We start from the raw sequence: 22,208 nt of genomic DNA, 5'->3' as shown, positions 1-22,208 counted from the left end.
ACACGGGACACAACCAACAGAGTATCCTTCGTCGTCCAGTACTTCCCCGGAGCGGAGAAACTACGCCATGTTCTTCGCAGCCTTCAACATGTCATCGATGACGATGAACACCTCGCTAAGGCCATCCCCACGCCTCCACTACTCGCTTTCAAACAGCCGCCTAACCTCAAACAGACCATCGTTCGCAGCAAATTACCCAGCTTTCAGGAGAACAGCGACCACGACACCACACAACCCTGCCACAGCAACCTCTGCAAGGCATGCCAGATCATCAACACAGATACCATCATCACACGTGAGGACACCACCCACCAGGTACATGGTACATACTCATGTGACTCGGCCAACGTTGTCTACCTCATACGTTGCAGGAAAGGATGCCCCGGAGCATGGTACATCGGCGAGACCATGCAGACACTGCGACAACGGATGAACAGACACCGCGCAACAATCACCAGGCAGGAGTGTTCCCTCCCAGTCGGGGAACACTTCAGCAGTCAAGGACATTCAGCCTCCGATCTTCGGGTAAGCATTCTCCAAGGCGGCCTTCGAGACACACGACAACGCAAAATCGTCGAGCAGAAACCAAGTTCCGCAGCCATGAGGATGGCCTCAACCGAGATCTTGGGTTCATGTCACGCTACATGTAACCCCACCTGACGCAGGGTCATCCAGACTCAAGTCGACATTGGCTTGTTCTCTCTACACAGATGCGACCGGACCTGCTGTGAGTTCCAGCAACAACAAAAAATGTTTTTTGTCTTTTTTTGTTTTTCATACAGACCCCAGCATCTGCAATATTTGACCCCTTGTGACCCCACCTCATTGTTCTTTGATGTAATGTTTTCCTGACTGACCTGTTTGGACACCATTCACACCTTTGATTGCTGTGATTATCTCTCTGCCGAGGTGTGATAAATGGCAGTTGGCAAGATTACCTGTAAACATCTGACATTATTCTCTGACTATATAAGCTGTGTCTTTATGCATTTCTCCACTTCACCTGACGAAGGAGCAGCGCTCCGAAAGCTTGTGATTTCAAATAAAGCTGTTGGACTATAACCTGGTGTTGTGTGACTTCTTACATTTGTCCACCCCAGTCCAAGTCCGGCATCTCCACACCATCTGTATTGTAAAACCTGTTACAGCTCTTAAGTTTTTCCAGTTCTGATGAAAGGTCATCGACCTGAAACGTTAACTTTGTTTCTCGCTACACAAATGCAGCCTGAACTTTTATTTTCGTTCCTGGGATGTGGGCGTCGCTGGCAAGGCCAGCATTTATTGCCCATCCCTAGTTGCCCTTGAGAAGGCAGTGGTGAGCCGACTTCATGAACCGCTGCAGTCCGTGTGGTGAAGGTACTCCCCACAGTGCTGTTAGAGAGGGAGTTCCAAGATTTTGACCCAGCGACGATGAAGGATCGGCGATATATTTCCAAGTCAGGATGGTGTGTGACTTGGAGGGGAACTTGGAGGTGGTGGTGGTCCCGTTCGCCTGCTGCCCTTGTCCTTCTAGGTGGTAGAGATCGCAGGTTTGGGTGGTGCCGTCGAAGAAGCCTTGGCGAGTTGCTGCAGCGCATCTTGTAGATGGTACACACTGCAGCCACGGTGGTGGAGGGAGTGAATGTTTAGTGTGGTGGTTGGGGTGCCAATCAAGCGGGCTGCTTTGTCCGAAATGGTGTTGAGCTTCTTGAGTGTTGTTGGAGCTACACTCATCCAGGCAAGTGGAGAGTATTCCATTACACTCCTGACTTGTGCCTTGTAGATGGTGGAAAGGCTTTCGGGAGTCAGGAGGTGAGACACTCGCCGCAGAATTCCCAGCCTCTGACCTGCTCTTTAGCCACAGTATTTATGTGGCTGGTCCAGTTAAATTTCTGGTCAATGGTGACCCCCAGGATGTTGATAGTGGGGGATTCGACGATGGTAATGCCGTTAAATGTCAAGGGGCGGTGGTTCGACTCTCGCTTCTTGGAGATAGTCATTGCCTGGCACTTCTGTGGCGTGAATGTTACCTGGCACTTATCAGCCCAAGCCTGAATGTCATCCAGGTCTTTCTGCATGCGGGCATGGACTGCCTCATTATCTGAGGAGTTGCGAATGGAACTGAACAATGTGCAATTATCAGGGAACATCCCCACTTTGGACCTTATGATGGAGAGAAGGTCATTGATGAAGCAGCTGAAGATGGTTGGCCTAGGACACTGCCCTGAGGAACACCTGCAGCGATGTCCTGGGGCTGAGATGAATAACCTCCAACAACCACAACCATCTTCCTTTGTGCTAGGTATGACTCCAGCCAGTGGAGAGTTTTCCCCCTGATTCCCATTGACTTCAATTTTACTAGGGCTCCTTGATGCCACACTCGGTCAATGCTGTCTTGATGTCAAAGGCAGCCACTCTCACCTCACCTCTGGAATTCAGCTCTTTTGTCCATGTTTAGACCAAGGCTGTGATGAGGCCAGGAGCCGAGTGGTCTTGGCGGAACCCAAACTGAGCATTGGTGAGCAGGTTCTAGGTGAGTAACTGCCGCTTGATAGCACTGTCGATGACACCTTCCGTCACTTTGCTGATTGTTAAATCTCAAGAGTTTATTAACCTTGCTTGTATAACAATTAAAAGAGTACGCAGGAGACAGAGTTCAGTTAACAGCCATTACTTCCAGAAGAATCTCTTCCACTTAATGCACTCTATTTCCCATAGTGCATTGCACATCACAACTACAGTAAGCTATGTGGAACAATTCAAATACAACATTTAAAATACACAACATCTCCTCCCCTCTTACATTAGATGTCCCAATAGAACCACAAAATTTTAAAACACAATAACCTGTTATACCCATGGGGATTATTCTGCCCCAGATAAAGGGTAAGTCTCTGAACTATAAGTTCAAACGTATAGGGGCCCGCCGCTCTCTGGTAGGATACTGGCGGTCAACCTGACTCTCCAGTTCATTGTCTCTCACAGGTGACGTCACCACAGGTGTAGGCGGCTGAGGTGCCTGTATACAGGTCTCCCTTGCTGATGAGATAGGGGCTGAAGCGGCTGCTTCCTCAGAAGTTGAGCCTCTCGGTGTAGAAGGCGGATGACCCACAGCATCACCCAATGGCAGATAAACTGCTGTTGGTGGTTCAGTGGGTGTTGCTGCACTTCGTAGAAGCTGATCGGTGTGTCTCTTCCAGACAATGTCCTTGGGTGTCTGTACAGTGTAGGATACTGGACCAGTCTGTGCAATGACAGTAGCAGGAACCCACTTAGGTCCACCACTGTAGTTCCGTGCCAACACATGTTCACCTGGACTGAAGACTCTGTATTTGGAGCGTTGTTTACATCGCTTGATCTGCTTGTCCTGCTGATACTGTACCACGTCTTTCACCTTTGGTGGTTTCAGCAGGTCGAAGTTGGTTCATAGCTCTCTTTTGAGCAGTAGAGTGGCAGGTGATGCTTTTGTGGTCGCATGTGGTGTGTTCCTGTAACTCAACAGGAAACTATTCAGGCACTGATGAAGCGTTCCCTGGCCTTGCGATGCCTTTAGAGAGTGTTTCATGGTCTGAACAAACCTCTCAGCTAGACCATTGGTAGCAGGGTGGTATGGTGCAGCCCTGATATGCTGTAAGCCATTCACCTGCAGGAATGTAGCCATTTCTTGTGACACCCACTGTGGACCGTTGTCTGAGACAAGTTGCATCGGAGATCCAAATCGGCTGAACACCTCACCTAACTTCTCGATGGTCTTCTCAGCGGTGGTGGACCTCATTATAACAACCTCTGGCCACTTACTGTGCATGTCAACAGCCACCAGGAACATTCTCTCCTCGAATGGACCTGCAAAGTCTACATGAATGCGGTGCCATGCTTCCTCTGGAAAGTCCCAGGGGTGAAGAGGTGCAAGCTGTGGCACATTACGAACTCTCTGACATGAGGAACAGGTTTTAGCTTTGTCCTCAATCTGTCCATCCATACCCGGCCACCAGAAGTAGCTCCTCGCTATTTCTTTCATACGAACCATTCCGGAGTGTAGTTGCTGCAACACTGGTTTCCGTAGCGATGGTGGAATAACCACTCTCCTCCCCCACAGCAAACATCCAGACTGCACCAACAGTTTGTTTCTCCTTAAGAGATATGGTTTCAGGTTTGGGTCATCGCTGTCAAGCTTGCCCCTGACAATAATGTCCAGCACTGCAGACAACACTGGGTCATTTCTGGTGTTTCGTCGGACCTGTGTCGAAGTAACAGGTGCGTTCTCCACCTGCCTAAAATAGCAGATGTCCATGCTACTCGTCATAGGCTTGGTGACAGGCAGCGGCAACCTGGAAAGACCGTCGGCGTTGCCGTGCAGGTCAGACTTGCGATATCTAATGTCAAAGGTGTGTGCAGACAACAGCAGCGCCCACCGTTGCATTCTGCTCGCAGCAAGTGACGGAATCCCTGTATGTGGCCCGAAGATGGTCGTGAGAGGGCGGTGATCTGTTAGTAGGGTGAACTGTCTCCCGTACAAATATTGGTGAAACTTGCGAACGCCAAAAACGATGCTCAGTGCTTCTCATTCTACTTGGGCATAGTTAGTTTCAGCTCTGTTCAAAGTCCTAGATGCGAATGCTATCGGCTTCTCTTCTCCGTTTGGCATGATATGTGAAACGGCCGCTCCCACACCATATGACGATGCATCACAAGCTAACTGTATTGGTAATGAAGGGTCAAAATGCGTCAAAGCCTCTGACTTCAGGAACGTGTCCTTTGCTGTCATGAACGCCTCCTGGCACTTGTTAGTCCATTCCCACTTCTTGTCTTTACATAGCAACCAATGCAGCGACCTCAGCATCGAGGCTAGGTTCGGTATGAACCATCCATAGTAGTTCAGTAACCCTAGAAAAGAACGCAGCTGGCTGATATTTTCAGGTGCTGGGGCATCCACGATTGCCTTGGTCTTGGACGGTGCCTTGTGAAGGCCTGTGGCATCGATCACATGACCGAGGTACTCAACTGATGCCTGAAAAAAATCGCATTTATCCCTGCGAACTCTGAGTCCATAATCCCTCAGTCTCTGTAGCGTTGCGTCCAAGTTACGCAGATGGTCTTGGTCATCACACCCAGTAACTAAGATATCATCTAAGTAGCACTGGACTACAGGCAATCCACTAAGGATCTGGTCCATAGCACATTGGAAAAGCACTGGAGCTGATGTAATTCCGAAAGGAAGTCGACGATACCTAAATAGGCCCTTGTGCATCACAATAGTCAGCATTTCTTGTGACTGTTCATCCACATGCATTTGCAGGTAGGCTTGACAGAGGTCGATTGTGCTAAACTTCTGGCCCCCAGCAAGTCCCGCAAACAAATCATCAATATGGGGAAGCGGATATTGCTCCACTGACAATACAGGGTTAACAGTTACTTTAAAATCTCCACATATCCTAACTCCACCCCCTTTCTTGAGCACTGGTACGATGGGTGTTGCCCATTCACTCACGCTGACTGGTTCTAGTACTCCGCTTTCAACTAGGGCTTCTAAGTCAGCCTCGACTTTTGATCTGATGGCATAAGGTACAGGTCGTGCCTTCATGAACTTGGGTTTGCTATCCTGCTTAATACAAAGCTTCACAGTAATATCTTTCATGCTACCCAGTTCTCCATTAAAGACTTCTGCATGTTTCTTTAAGATGGCGGTTAAGCCTGGATCATTGTGTGACATCATGTAGACTGATGGCCAGTCTAATTTTATTCTCTCCATCCATGAATGTCCCAGTAGGGAGGGGTAGTCTCCTTTAACTACGTAGAGTGGTAACTTCCTAGTTTGTCCATTCAACTGAACTGTGACCTCAGTGATATCTCTCACGGTTACTCTTTCACCGGTATATGTCCTTAACGCTAGGTTAGCTGGCTGAAGTGGAAGGTGCTTTAATGTCTTTTTGTAGACTGTCTCTGACATAAGAGATACTGCTGCCCCGGTATCGATCTGCATTCGCACAGGCTGCCCATCTAGCAAGGGTGAGACCCAGTAGCCATGCGAATCCCCAGCTACAGTCAGCACGTTAAGTGATAATTCCTCCTCTGAAGTGTCACTTGCCTCTGTTTTGTCCTGTTCTACAGAGCGGACATGCTTCTTTATCTTTTGTCTGAATGTTTTTTTTCTTCCTTCCGTCTTTGACGTTTTCTCTGTGTCCTTTTTATTTCTGCATGCGCGCTGAATATGTCCCTTTTTACCACAGCTGTAGCAATCCATGTCCACACACCAGCATGCAGACGCAAGATGCCCCGTTTTGCCACAACGGAAGCATGGCCCTTGGCTCTCTGTTCTTACTTTGTGCACTTTTTCTGTTGCACCCAATTGTTGAGCTTCCTTAGCTGCCAATTCCATGGAAATACTGATTTCAATGGCCTTTTGTAGTGTCAGATTACTCTCCGTTAATAGTCTCTTCTGTATGGCTTCAGTTCTCATACCACACACTAGCCTGTCTCTTATAGTATCATTTAGCACGTCATTAAACTCACAGTGCACTGATAGTCTTTTTAGTGCAGCTACAAACATGGTCACTGTTTATCCTTCTTCCTGGTTACGCCTGTGAAACCTAAACCTCTCAGCTATGACTAGGGGTTTGGGTGAAAAATGCCCTTTTAGTATCTCCACAATTTCGCTATATTGTTCAGTCCCTGGTTTATCTGGATGCACTAAAGTACGCAAAAGATTGAAAGTCTTTGGTCCCATCACACTTAACAATGTAGGTACTACTTTGTTCCCTCCAATGTCATTTGCTTGTGTGAAGTATTCAAATCGTTCTGTGTATGAGCTCCATTGTTCGACATTCTCATCAAACGGTCCAATGTTACCGATAATTCCAGCCATTTTCCTTCTCTCAGGCTCCTAATTATCATTCACTAAGGATCCTTCCAATGTTGAACTCAACTAAAATCACTATCAGTTATTTAGTGCTTCAATTCACAGATCGTTTCACAGTTGAATAAATGTCCTTCCCGATTTACTCACTGCTTTTCCCCCCCTTCCTCAAGTCATTAGTACCTTATGCGTCGTCTCGTCTTCCCGCCATTGCAAACTCCTTTCCTCGAACCAGCCTCACTTTAATTAACTGTCCACGGCAAAATAAACAGTTTTAAACACGTAAAACCCGACTATCTTCCGCACAGCAGAGCCACGTAAGTTCAGACGTCCTCGTCGCCACTTTTGTTAAATCTCAAGAGTTTATTAACCTTGCTTGTATAACAATTAAAAGAGTACGCAGGAGACAGAGTTCAGTTAACAGCCATTACTTCCAGAAGAATCTCTTCCACTTAATGCACTCTATTTCCCATAGTGCATTGCACATCACAACTACGGTAAGCTATGTGGAACAATTCAAATATAACATTCAAAATACACAACACCGATGATTGAGAGTAGACTGATGGGGCGCTAATTGGCCGGGTTGGATTTGTCCTGCTTTTTGTGGACAGGACATACCTGGTCAGCTTTCCACATTGTGGGATAGATGCCAGTGTTGTAGCAGTACTGGATCAGCTTGGCTATAGGTGGGGCTAGTTCTAGAGCACAAGTCTTCAGCATGACAGCTGGGATGTTGTCGGGGTCCATAGCCTTTGCTGTATCCAGTGTGCTCAGCCATTTCTCAATATCACGTGGTAATGGGGACCTCAGGAGGAGGCCGATATGGATCATCCACTCGGCATTTCTGGCTGAAGATGGTTGCAAACGCTTCAGCTTTGTCTTTTGCACTCACGTGCTGGGCTCCACCGTCATTGAGGATGGGGATGTTCATGGAGCCTCCTCCTCCTGTTAGTTGTTTAATGGTCGACCACCATTCACAACTGGATGTGGCGGGACTGCAAAGCTTTGATCTGATCCGTTGATTGTGAGATCGCTTAACTCTGTCTACAGCATGCTGCTTCCGTTGTTTAGCATGCATGTCGTACTGTGTTGCAGCTTCCCCAGGTTGGCACCTCATTTTTAGGTACGCCTGGTGCTGCTCCTGGCATGCTCTTCTGCACTCCTCATTGAACCAGGGTTGGTCCCCTGGCTTGATGATAATGGTAGAGTGAGGGATATGCTGGGCCATGAGGTTACAGATTGTGGTGGAATATAATTCTGCTGCTGATGGCCCACAGCGCCTCATGGATGCCCCGTTTTGCGCTTCTAGATCTGTTCTGAATCTATCCCATTTAGCACGGTGTTAGTGCCACACAACATGATGGAGGGTGTCCTCAGTGTGAAGACGGGACTTCGCCTCCACAAAGACAGTGCAGTGATCACTGCTACCAATACTGTAATGGACAAATCCATCTGCGATAGGTAGATTGGTGGGGACGAGGTCAATGAGATTTTTCCCTCGTATTGGTTCTCTCACCACCTGCCGCAGGCCCAGGCTGGCAGCTGTGTCCTTCAGGATTCAGCCAGCTCGGTCAGTAGTGGTGCTACCGAGTCACTCTTGGTGATGGACATTGAAGTCCCCCACCCAGAGTACATTCTGTGCCCTTGCTACCCTCAGTGCTTCTTCCAAGTGGTGTTCAACATGGCGGAGTGCTGATTCATCAGCTGAGGGAGTGCGGTAGGTTGTAATCAGCAGGAGGTTTCATTGCTCATGCTTGACTTGAAGCCATTCATGGGGTCCAGAATCAATGTTGAGGACTCCCAGGGCCACTCCCTCCCGACTGTATACCACTGTGCCGCCACCTCTGGTCTGCTGATGGGACAGGATATACTCAGGGATGGTGTTGGAGGAGTCCAGGACATTGGCTGAAAGGTATGATTCTGTGAGTATGACTATGTCAGGCTGTTGCTTGACTAGTCTGTGGGACAGCTCTCCCAATTTTGGCACAATTCCCCAAATGTTAGTGAGGACTTTGCAGGGTCGACTGGGCTGGGTGTGCTGTTGTCGTCCGGTTTTATTTTTATTTTTCGTAGTGGTTTGTTACAACTGAGTGGCTTGCTAGGCCATATTCAGATGGTAGTTAAGAGTCAACTACTTTGCACACATATAGGCCAGACGAGGTAAAGACGGCATATTTCCTACCTAAAGGGCTTTGGTGAACCAGATGGGTTTTCATGACCATCCAATAGTTCCATTACTGATACGAGCTGTTTATTCCAGATTTATTTAATTTATTGAATTTAAATTCCCCAGCTGCCGTGGTGGGATTTGAACTCACGTTTCTGGATCATTAGTCCAGGCCTCTGGATTACTTGTCCAGTAACATAACCACTGTGCTACCGTACCGACCTGCTGAGTATTTCCAGCATTTTCTGTTTTTATCTCAGATTTCCTGCATCCACAGTATTTTGCTTTTGCATCAAGGAATAGAAGGATATGTTAATAGGGTTAGATGACATAGGGTGGGCAGAGGCTCGTGTGGAGCATAAGCACTGGCATGGACGAATTGGACCAAATGGCCTGTTTCTGTGCTGTAATTTCTATGTAATAAAATCACTGGTTAGGCCTTAGCTGGAGTATTGTGTCCAATTCTGGGCACCACACTTTAGGAAGGATTTCAAGGCCTTTGAGAGGGTGCAGAGGAGATTTACTAGAATGGTACCAGGGATATAAGAACATAACATAGGAAATAGGAGCAGGAGTCGGCCATATGGCCCCTCGAACCTGCTCCACCATTCAATAAGATCATGGCTAATCTTCCACCTTAACTCCACTTTCCCGCACTATCCCCATATCCCTTGATGCCGCTAGTGTCCAAAAATCTAACGATCTCAGTCTTAAATATACTCAACAACTGAGCATCCACAGCCCTCTGTAGTAGAGAATTCCAAAGATTCACAACCCTCTGAGTGAAGAAATTTCTCCTCATCTCAGTACTAAATGGCCAACCCTTTATCCTGAGACTATGCCCCCAGTTCTAGATTCTCCAGCCATAGGAAACAACCTCTCAGCATCTACCCTGTCAAGAATTCTAAGTTTCAATGAGATCGCCTGCCATTCTTCTAATCTCCAGAGAATATAGGCCCTGTTATAAATCTCATCATCAAGAAACTACTTATGAAATAACGCTGGACGGCCAGCTGGTGGCGCCGTCCAAGGAGTTTAAATACTCAGGCGTGGGCCCCAGCTTTCCAAGGACATTTTGTAAGACAAGGGGCTAGTGAAATACAACTAGACCTCCATGTTCTGAAAGAAGTTGAGTAAAGCCTTGCTTTATGCTCAAACCAAGCACGTAGTGAGTTTTATTACGTCAGGCCCATTCTACTCAATCTCTCCTTATATGACAACCCTCTCAACCCAGGAATCGATCGAGTGAACCTTCGTTGCACTGCCTCCGAAACAAGTATATCCTTCCTTAAGTAAGGAGATCAAAACTGTACACAGTACGCCAGGTGTGGTCTCACCAAATGGGAGCAAACAAAATTAGACAACAAGCCACATAAGGAGATATTAGGGCAGATGACCAAAAGCTTAGTCAAAAAGGTAGGTTTTAAGGAGCGTTTTAAAGGAGGAAAGAGAGGCAGAGAGGTTTAGGGAGGGCCGGCTGCCAATGACGCACAAGGGCCAGAATTGGAGGAGCGCAGAAATGTCAGAGGGTTGTAGGGCTGGAGGGGTTTACAGAGATAGGGAGGGGCGAGGCCTTGGAAAGATTTCAAAACACCAATGAGAATTTTAAAAAGTAACACTGCACTTTTCTAAGTTAAACATCATTTGCCATTCACAAGTCCAACTCTCCAACACATCAAGGTCCACCTGAAGCTGTCGTGCATCGTCTACAGTCGTAACACTCGCACAAATCTTAGTATCATCTGCAAACGTGTCGATCGTGTCCCCAACACCTACATCTAGATCATTAATAAAAACACTGATCCCTGCGGGACACCACTGGTGACCGGTTTCCAAACAGGTACAAATCCATCTGTAGCTACTTTCTGTCTATGGCCTTCCAGCCAGTTCTCAATCCAACTCAATATATTACCACTAATACTTCGATCTTGTAGGGACTGCAGTTATGTGGAGAGACAGGAGAAGTTGGGATTGTTCTCCTTATAGCGGAGAAGGTTAAATGTAGATGTAATAGTGTTCAAAATTACAAAGGGTTTTAATAGAGTAGATAGGGAGAAACTGTTTCCACCGGCAGGAGGGTCGGTAACCAGAGGACACAGATTTGAGGTAATTGGCAAAAGAACCAGAGGCTGAGATGAGGAGAATTTTTTTTACGCAGCGAGTTGTTGTGATCTGGAGTGCACTGCCTGAAAGGGCGGTGGAAGCAGATTTAATAGTAACTTTCAAAAGGGAATTGGATAAGTATTTGTTGTGGGACTAATTGGAGAGCTCTTTCAAAGAGGCAGCACCGGCACGATGGGCCGAATGGCCTCCTCCTGTGCTGTATGATCCTGTGGTTGAAACCACATTTGGCGATAGTGGCAATGTGCCTGTATAGAGTTCTTCAGTGCGCTCTTTCACCGAGGGGACCAACACAATAAAATCGCAGGCAGAGGAATTCCAGGTAAAACGTACGGAAGTTGTTCTGCAGATGTTTTAGTGATGGCAGCGTCGCCACAGTCGATGCTGACATCACACTTTGTGGGGCCAACGCTTTAGTTATCTTTACTCAGCAATTTCCCCCTGCTGTCATTCCCCCATATTCCCTCTGCAGATTACAATAAAAACTAGAGCTCATAGATTCAAAATCATTGACAAAAGATCTAGAGGAGGAAACGAGGAGAAACTTTTGTCACTCAGAGAGTTGTCGGGATCTGGAACGCTCGACCTGAACAGGTGGTGGATGCTGATTCCATCAATAATGTTAAAAGGGAGTTGGACGGGTCCTTGAGGATAAGGAACTTACAGGGTTACAGGACAGAAAGCGGGGAGGGGGGGCCTAAACACAACTGCTCTTTAAATGGCCTCCTTCTGTGCTGTATGAAAAACTGCAGTTATTTTTGCAGCCACCAGATGGCAGTATAACCCTCACCGTCACATAACGATGACGGTGGCTGCAGACACTGAAGGGATTTGCCTGATTTTCCCCGAACGCGGAATATTGAGGCGAAACCTTGAGTCAGGAGATTAAGTGGGTGATGTGGAGGGTCTTCTCGAGCGGGCGGGTGGTTTACAGCATCACCAGGTGTGGCATCAAACCACACAGGGTGCAGATTTGACTCCTGGTTCAGGTATCTCGGCTGGTCAACAGTCTGCCCCAGTGCCCCTGCCCGAAGGGCGGTGCAGGAGGAGGAGGGGAATGGTGGGTGGAAATCAGCCAGGGCTCCCACTCCTGACTGCTACCCAGCAACCTCTGATGGAACGCGCATGGGTTCAAAGCACGCAATTGGCCACGACCCCTCTCCACTCAGTCGAATAGCTGGTTACCGCTCACTGCGTGTAGGCGCACACATGGAGAATGGACACTTCTACTGGAGGCTTCTGGGGCCTGTCATACCAGGCCCCAAATGAGTCAGTGCCTTCAGGAGAGGAGAGAGAACAAAGGAAAGCCACAATGCCAGCTGAGACAAGGCCTTTATTAATATCGTGCGTGCGTGTGTGGGCTAGTTTGTGAATTCCTTCATTAACATATTTAAAATTATGAATTAATGATCATTAAAGGTATTGCTGCAAATAACTGGACCCCAGGGCAGTGGGATGTGAACCGTGTCTGTTTATTTCAGGGATCAGTGTAAGTGATTAACTCTACCCCGGGGCAGTGGGATGTGAACCGTGTCTGTTTATTTCAGGCCGTTGGAGAACCCCCTCTGTTCCTCGCAGCCTCCATATTCTTCGCCATCAAAGACGCCATTACCGTCGCCAGGGCAGCATCTGGAGTGACGGGCCTCTTCCGGCTGGACAGCCCAGCAACACCAGACAGGATACGTAACGCCTGCATCGATAACCTGACGGAGATGGTACGTGGGTCTCCTCTCAGTGACTGGGTTGAAGGGAACGCCAAGACCGGAGATGGCCAATTGATGCTTTCTCGGGGTCTTTCTGCAGCCATCAGTGGAGGGGTCACACCAGAGTCACGTCCTTCAAGCCCAGCGCAGCCCGCTGATGACAAGAGTTTCAGGAACAGGGTGGGCCCATTAGTCCCAACAGGCATGTTCTTTTTCTAATGGATCTCAGCCCAACTACCTTCTCACGATGGAGGATCCTGGTGCCTTCAGCTGCCTAGGCCCTAAGCTCTGGAATTCCCTCCCTAAACCTCTCCAGCTCTTTCTCCACATTTAAAACACTACCTTTTTGACCAAGCTTTTCGTCACTTGTCCTAATATCTCCTTATGTGGCTCAACGGCAAATTTTATTTAATAATCTCTCCTCTGAAGCGCCTTGGGACGATTTACAAAAGAAAGATATAGAAGCAGTACTAGGCCGTACAGTTCCTCAAGGCGCACTCCCAGGGACACCTTGTAAATACTGGCACACTCCCAGGGACACCTTGTAAATACTGGCACACTCCCGGGGACCCCCCTGTAAATACCGACACACTCCCGGGGACCCCCTGTAAATACCGACACACTCCTGGGGACGCGCTGTAAATACTGAGACACTCCCAGGGACCCCCTGTAAATACAGACACACTCCCGGGGACGCGCTGTAAATACTGAGACACTCCCAGGGACACGCTGTAAATACTGACACACTCCCGGGGACACCCTGTATATACTGACACACTTCCGGGGATACCCTGTCAATACTGACACACTCCCGGGGACCCCCTGTAAATACCGACACAGTCCCGGGGACCCCCCTGTAAATACAGACACATCCTGCAAATACTGACACACTCCTGGGGACCCCCTGTAAATACTGACAAACTCCCACGACACCCTGTAAATACCAACACACTCCCGGGGATCCCCTGTAAATACTGACACACTCGCCGGACACCCTGTAAATACTGACACACTCCCGTGACACCCTGTAAATATTGACACACTCCCGGGGACACCCTGTAAATACTAACACACTCCCGGGGACCCCCCTGTAAATACTGACACACTCCCGTGACACCCTGTAAATACTGACACACTCCCGGGGACCCCCCTGTAAATACTGACACACTCCCGGGGACCCCCTGTAAATACTGACACACTCCCGGGGACCCCCTGTAAATACAGACACACTCCCGGGGACCCCCTGTAAATACGGACACACTCCCAGGGACCCCCTGTAAATACCGACACACTCCCGGGAACCCAGGTAAATACTGCCACACTCTCGGGAACCCTCTGTAAATACTGACACACTCCCGGAGACCCCCTGTAAATACTGACACACTCCCGGGGACCCCCTGTAAATACTGACACACTCCCGGGAACCCCTGCAAATAGTAACACACTCCTGGGGACCCCCTGTAAATACTGACACACTCCCAGGGACCCCCTATAAATACTGACACACTCCCAGAACACCCTGTAAATACTGACACACTCCCGGGGACACCCTGTATATACTGACACACTTCCGGGGCCACCCTGTCAATACTGACACACTCCTGGGGACCCCCTGTAAATACAGACACACCCTATAAATACCGACACACTCCCGGGGACCCGCTGTAAATACAGACACACCCTGTAAATACTGATACACTCCTGGGGGCCCCCTTTAAATACTGACAAACTCGCACGACACCCTGTAAATACTGACACACTCCCGTGACACCCTGTAAATACATACACATGCCCGGAGACCCTGCAAATACTGACACACTCCCGGGGACCCCCCTGTAAATACTGACACACTCCCGTGACACCCTGTAAATATTGACACACTCCCGGGGACCCCCCTGTAAATACTGACACACTCCCATGACACCCTGTAAATACTGACACACTCCCGGGGACCCCCCTGTAAATACTGACACACTCCCGTGACACCCTGTAAATACGGACACACTCCCAGGGACCCCCTGTATATACTGACACACTTCCGGGGCCACCCTGTCAATACTGACACACTCCTGGGGACCCCCTGTAAATACAGACACACCCTATAAATACCGACACACTCCCGGGGACCCGCTGTAAATACAGACACACCCTGTAAATACTGACACACTCCTGGGGGCCCCCTTTAAATACTGACACACTCCCCGGACACCCTGTAAATACCAACACACTCCCGGGGATCCCCTGTAAATACTGACACACTCCCCGGACACCCTGTAAATATTGACACACTCCCGGGGACACCCTGTAAATACTGACACACTCCCGGGGACCCCCTGTAAATACTGACACACTCCCGGGGACCCCCTGTAAATACTGACACACTCCCGGGAACCCCTGCAAATAGTAACACACTCCTGGGGACCCCCTGTAAATACTGACACACTCCCAGGGACCCCCTATAAATACTGACACACTCCCAGAACACCCTGTAAATACTGACACACTCCCGGGGACACCCTGTATATACTGACGCACTTCCGGGGACACCCTGTCAATACTGACACACTCCTGGGGACCCCCTGTAAATACAGACACACCCTATAAATACCGACACACTCCCGGGGACCTGCTGTAAATACAGACACACCCTGTAAATACTGACACACTCCTGGGGGCCCCCTTTAAATACTGACAAACTCGCACGACACCCTGTAAATACCAACACACTCCCGGGGATCCCCTGTAAATACTGACACACTCCCCGGACACCCTGTAAATATTGACACACTCCCGGGGACACCCTGTAAATACTGACACACTCCCCGGACACCCTGTAAATATTGACACACTCCCGGGGACATCCTGTAAATACTGACACACTCCCGGGGACCTCCCTGTAAATACTGACACACTCCCGTGACACCCTGTAAATGCTGACACACTCCCGGTGACCCCCTGTAAATACTGACACACTCCCGGGGACCCCCTGTAAATACTGACACACTCCCGGGGACCCCCTTTAAATACTGACACACTCCCGGGGACCCCCTGTAAATACTGACACACTCCCGGGGAGCCCCCATAAATAATGACACACTCCCAGGGACCCCCTGTAAATACCGACAGAGTTCCAGGGACCCCCTGTCAATACTGACACACTCCCGTAAACCCCGGTCAATACTGACACACTCTCAGGAACCCTCTGTAAATACTGACACACTCCCGGGGACCCCCTGTACATACTGACACACTCCCAGAACACCCTGTAAATACTGACACACTCCCGTAAACCCCGGTCAATACTGACACACTCTCAGGAACCCTCTGTAAATACTGACACACTCCCGTGGACCCACTGTAAATACTAACACACTCCCAGAACACCCTGTAAATACTGACACACTCCCAGAACACCCTGTAATTACCGACACACTCCCGGCGACCCCCTGTAAATACTGACACACTCCCGGGAACCCCTGTAAATACCAAAACACTCCCATGACACCCTGTAAATACTGACACACTCCCAGGGACCCCCTGTAAATACTGAGACACTCCCGGGGATCCCCTGTAAATACTGACCCACTCCCGAGGACCCCCCGTAAATACTGACACACTCTTGGGAACCCCCTGTAAACACTGACACACTCCCGGGACCCCCTGTAAATACGGACACACTCCCACAACAACCTGTAAATACTGACACACTCCCGAGGACCCCCTGTAAATACTGACACACTCTTGGGAACCCCCTGTAAACACTGACACACTCCCGGGACTCCCTGTAAATACCGACACACTCCCACAACAACCTGTAAATACTGACACACTCCCGAGGACCCACTGTAAATACTGACACACTCCCGGGGACCCCCTGTAAATACTGACACACTCCTGGGAACCCCCTGTAAACAGTGACACACTCCTGGGGACCCCTGTAAATACTGACACACTCCAGGGGACCCCGTGTAAATACTGACACACTCCCGGGAACCCCCTGTAAATACTGACACACTCCCAGGGACCCCCTGTAAATACTGACACACTCCCAGTGAACCCCATGTAAATACTGACACACTCCCGGGGACCCCTTGTAAATACTGACACACTCCCGGGGACCCCCTGTAAATACTGACACACTCCCGGGACCCCCCTGTAAATACTGACACACTCCCAGTGAACCCCATGTAAATACGGACACACTCCTGGGGGCCCCTTGTAAATACTGACACACTCCCGGTGACCCCCTGTAAATACTGACACACTCCCGGGCACCCCCTGTAAATACTGACACACTCCCGGGACACCCTGTAAATACTGACACACTCCCGGGGACCCCCTGTAAATACTGACACACTCCCGGGGACCCCCTGTAAATACTGACACACTCCCAGGGACCCCCTGTAAACACTGACACACTCCCGGGACACCCTGTAAATACTGACACACTCCCGGGGACCCCCTGTAAATACTGACACACTCCCGGGGACCCCCTGTAAATACTGAAACACTCCCGGGGACCCCATGTAAATACTGACACACTCCCGGGACACCCTGTAAATACTGACACACTCCCAGGGACCCCCCTGTAAATACTGACACACTCCCGGAGACCCCATGTAAATACTGACGCACTTCCGGGACACCCTGTAAATGCTGACACACTCCCAGGGACCCCCTGTAAATACTGACACACTCCCGGGGACCCCCTGTAATTACTGAAACACTCCCGGGGACCCCCTGTAAATACTGACACACTCCCGGGGACCCCCTGTAAATACTGACACACTCCCAGGACACCCTGTAAATACTGACACACTCCCAGGGACCCCCTGTAAATACTGACACACTCCCGGGGATCCCCTGTAAATATAGACACACTCCCGGGGACCCCCTGTAAATACTGACACGCTCCCGGGGACCCCCTGTAAACACTGACACACTCCGGGGGACCCCCTGTAAATACTGACACACTCCCGTGGACCCACTGTAAATACTAACACACTCCCAGAACACCCTGTAAATACTGACACACTCCCAGAACACCCTGTAATTACCGACACACTCCCGGCGACCCCCTGTAAATACTGACACACTCCCGGGAACCCCTGTAAATACCGAAACACTCCCATGACACCCTGTAAATACTGACACACTCCCAGGGACCCCCTGTAAATACTGAGACACTCCCGAGGACCCCCTGTAATTACTGACACACTCTTGGGAACCCCCTGTAAACACTGACACACTCCCGGGACCCCCTGTAAATACGGACACACTCCCACAACAACCTGTAAATACTGACACACTCCCGAGGACCCCCTGTAAATACTGACACACTCTTGGGAACCCCCTGTAAACACTGACACACTCCCGGGACCCCCTGTAAATACCGACACACTCCCACAACAACCTGTAAATACTGACACACTCCCGAGGACCCACTGTAAATACTGACACACTCCCGGGGACCCCCTGTAAATACTGACACACTCCTGGGAACCCCCTGTAAACAGTGACACACTCCTGGGGACCCCTGTAAATACTGACACACTCCAGGGGACCCCGTGTAAATACTGACACACTCCCGGGAACCCCCTGTAAATACTGACACACTCCCGGGACACCCTGTAAATACTGACACACTCCCAGGGACCCCCTGTAAATACTGACACACTCCCAGTGAACCCCATGTAAATACTGACACACTCCTGGGGACCCCTTGTAAATACTGACACACTCCCGGGGACCCCCTGTAAATACTGACACACTCCCAGTGAACCCCATGTAAATACGGACACACTCCTGGGGGCCCCTTGTAAATACTGACACACTCCCGGGCACCCCCTGTAAATACTGACACACTCCCGGGGACCCCCTGTAAATACTGAAACACTCCCGGGGACCCCATGTAAATACTGACACACTCCCGGGACACCCTGTAAATACTGACACACTCCCAGGGACCCCCCTGTAAATACTGACACACTCCCGGAGACCCCATGTAAATACTGACGCACTTCCGGGACACCCTGTAAATGCTGACGCACTCCCAGTGACACCCTGTAAATACTGACACACTCCCAGGGACCCCCTGTAAATACTGACACACTCCCAGGGACCCCCTGTAAATACTGACACACTCCCGGGGACCCCCTGTAATTACTGAAACACTCCCGGGGACCCCCTGTAAATACTGACACACTCCCGGGGACCCCCTGTAAATACTGACACACTCCCAGGACACCCTGTAAATACTGACACACTCCCAGGGACCCCCTGTAAATACTGACACACTCCCAGGACACCCTGTAAATACTGACACACTCCCAGGGACCCCCTGTAAATACTGACACACTCCCGGGGATCCCCTGTAAATATAGACACACTCCCGGGGACCCCCTGTAAATACTGACACGCTCCCGGGGACCCCCTGTAAACACTGACACACTCCGGGGGACCCCCTGTAAATACTGACACACTCCCGGGGACCCCCTGTAAATACTGACACACTCCCGGGGACCCCCTGTAAATACTGACACACTCCCGGGGACCCCCTGTAAATACTGACACACTCCCGGGGACCCCCTGTAAACACTGACACACTCCCGGGGACCCCCTGTAAATACTGACACACTCCCGGTGACCCCCTGTAAATACTGACACACTCCCGGGCACCCCCTGTAAATACTGACACACTCCCGGGACACCCTGTAAATACTGAAACACTCCCGGGGACCCCATGTAAATACTGACACACTCCCCGGGGACCCCCTGTAAATACTGACACACTCCCGGTGACCCCCTGTAAATACTGACACACTCCCGGGGACCCCCTGTAAATACTGAAACACTCCCGGGGACCCCTTGTAAATACTGACACACTCCCCGGGGACCCCCTGTAAATACTGACACACTCCCGGGGACCCCCTGTAATTACTGAAACACTCCTGGGGACCCCTTGTAAATACTGACACACTCCCCGGGGACCCCCTGTAAATACTGACACACTCCCGGTGACCCCCTGTAAATACTGACACACTCCCGGGGACCCCCTGTAAATACTGAAACACTCCCGGGGACCCCATGTAAATACTGACACACTCCCGGGACACCCTGTAAATACTGACACACTCCCAGGACACCCTGTAAATACTGACACACTCCCGGGGACCCCCTGTAAACACTGACACACTCCCGGGGACCCCCTGTAAATACTGACACACTCCCAGTGAACCCCATGTAAATACGGACACACTCCTGGGGACCCCTTGTAAATACTGACACACTCCCCGGGGACCCCCTGTAAATACTGACACACTCCCGGTGACCCCCTGTAAATACTGACACACTCCCGGTGACCCCCTGTAAATACTGACACACTCCCCGGGGACCCCCTGTAAATACTGACACACTCCCGGGCACCCCCTGTAAATACTGACACACTCCCGGGACACCCTGTAAATACTGACACACTCCCGGGGACCCCCTGTAAATACTGAAACACTCCCGGGGACCCCATGTAAATACTGACACACTCCCGGGACACCCTGTAAATACTGACACACTCCCGTGGACCCCCTGTAAATACTGACACACTCCCAGGACACCCTGTAAATACTGACACGCTCCCAGGGATCCCCTGTAAATACAGACACACTCCCGGGGACCCCCTGTAAATACTGACACGCTCCCGGGGACCCCCTGTAAACACTGACACACTCCGGGGGACCCCCTGTAAATACTGACACACTCCCGGGGACCCCCTGTAAATACTGACACACTCCCGGGGACCCCCTGTAAATACTGACACACTCCCGGGGACCCCCTGTAAATACCGACACACTCCCAGGGACCCCCTGTAAATACTGACACACTCCCGGGGACCCCCTGTAAATACTGACACACTCCCGGGGACCCCCTGTAAATACCGACACACTCCCGGGGACCCCCTGTAAATACTGACACACTCCCGGGGACCCCCTGTAAATACCGACACACTCCCGGGGGTTTGAGTTTAATACAAAAGGCCTGTGATTGCTGACGGCCACAATTAAAACACACCCATTCTTCCCTCTTTAATTGAAATGTATATTTTCTGTTTTATAAAATAAAGATGAATGAAATTGTTTTCATTTTTCCCCAGTGTCCTCCTGCGGAACCAGGGACATTTACTCCCTGGAATGTCGAAGTGTAACCTGAGCCCCGGAGATGATCGTTTCCAATGAGTGAGTGAGGGAACGTTTGATCATTATTTGGCCCATGAGAATTTTATCGACCCCCAGTTTCTGGGACACTCGGCAATGGAACACAAATTAGTGGGGCCCGCAGGCTACTCCATGACCTCCCCCCTTCAGGTCAAGACATCATATCACACCCAAGTCTGACCAACTGGCAGCCTTTTAACAAGTAATTTTTAGGTTCGTACAAAGGTCGCAGTCCATTCAATAGTTAAATTCAGCAGATTGAGCTTACTACTTGAAAGCTACTTGACAAGTTAATTAATGCCCAAAGAAATATATGGTGGATTGTGTTGACGGATGATGGAAACTGATCGCCGAGTTGATCACCAAGGGATCTATCTATCCGGTCGTAGCCAGAGAATCACCTGCAATGGTTTCTCTTCCTGCTCCCACACCATTACCTCTGGTGTCCCCCAAGGATCTATCCTTGGCCCCCTCCTACTTCTCATCCACATGCTGCCCCTCGGCGACATCATCCGAAAGCATGTCAGATTCTCTTCTTCTCTTCTTAGGCAGTCCCTCGGAACCGAGGATGACTTGCTTCCACATTAAAAATGAGTTCTCGGGTGACTGATTAGTCCAATGCGGGACCTACAGTCTCTGTCACAGGTGGGGCAGATGGTGGTTGAAGGGGCGGGTGGGTGGGGTGCTTGGGTTGACGTGCGCTCCTTGCGCTGCCTGCGCTTGGCTTCCGCTTGCTCCCGGCGAAGAGACTCGAGGTGTTCGGCGCCTTCCCGGATGCTTCTCCTCCTCTTTGTGCGGTCTTGGGCCAGGGATTCCCAGGTGTCGGTGGGGATGTTACACTTTTTCAAGGAGGCTTTGAGGGTGTCCTTGAAGTGTTTCCTCTGCCCACCTGGGGCTCTCTTGCCATGCCGGAGCTCCGAGTAGTGCGCTTGTTTTGGGAGTCTCATATCGGGCATGCAGACAGTGTGACCCATCCATCGGAGCTGATTGAGCGTGGTCAGAGCTTCGATGCTGGGGATGTTGGCCTGAGCGAGAACACTGATGTTGGTGCGCCTATCCTGCCAATGGATTTGCAGGATCTTGCGGATGCAGCGTTGGTGGTACCTCTCCAGTGCTTTGAGGTGCCTGCTGTACATGGTCCATGTCTCTGAGGCATACAGCAGGGCGCGTATCAC

At 50.2% G+C, this 22,208-nt stretch overlaps 1 protein-coding gene across 3 annotated transcripts in view; it reads left to right on the top strand.

Moving 5' to 3' along the window:
- The window catches only part of xdh (xanthine dehydrogenase), a 194,205-nt gene that overhangs the window by 167,873 nt on the left and 4,124 nt on the right, over positions 1 to 22,208 (top strand). The window contains exons 36-37 of one of the 3 annotated variants that reach the window (XR_015079622.1): positions 12,671 to 12,838; positions 20,973 to 21,246. Coding sequence is in view for 2 of the 3 variants with exons in the window: in XM_085997952.1 (XP_085854078.1) it covers positions 12,671 to 12,838; positions 20,973 to 21,023 (219 nt within the window). In the remaining variant the exon portion in view is untranslated. The remainder of the gene's footprint in view (positions 1 to 12,670; positions 12,839 to 20,972; positions 21,247 to 22,208) is intronic. The other 2 variants (XM_085997952.1, XM_085997953.1) reach the window with 2 other exon arrangements.

The sequence above is a fragment of the Somniosus microcephalus genome, chromosome 9, assembly GCF_052327205.1.
Source record: "Somniosus microcephalus isolate GS21.2 chromosome 9, FLI_Smic_1.0, whole genome shotgun sequence".
NCBI classification, from domain to species: Eukaryota; Metazoa; Chordata; class Chondrichthyes; order Squaliformes; family Somniosidae; genus Somniosus; species Somniosus microcephalus.
The sequence above is the reverse complement of the archived record's forward strand: the minus strand, read 5'-3'. Positions and strand labels throughout refer to the sequence as shown.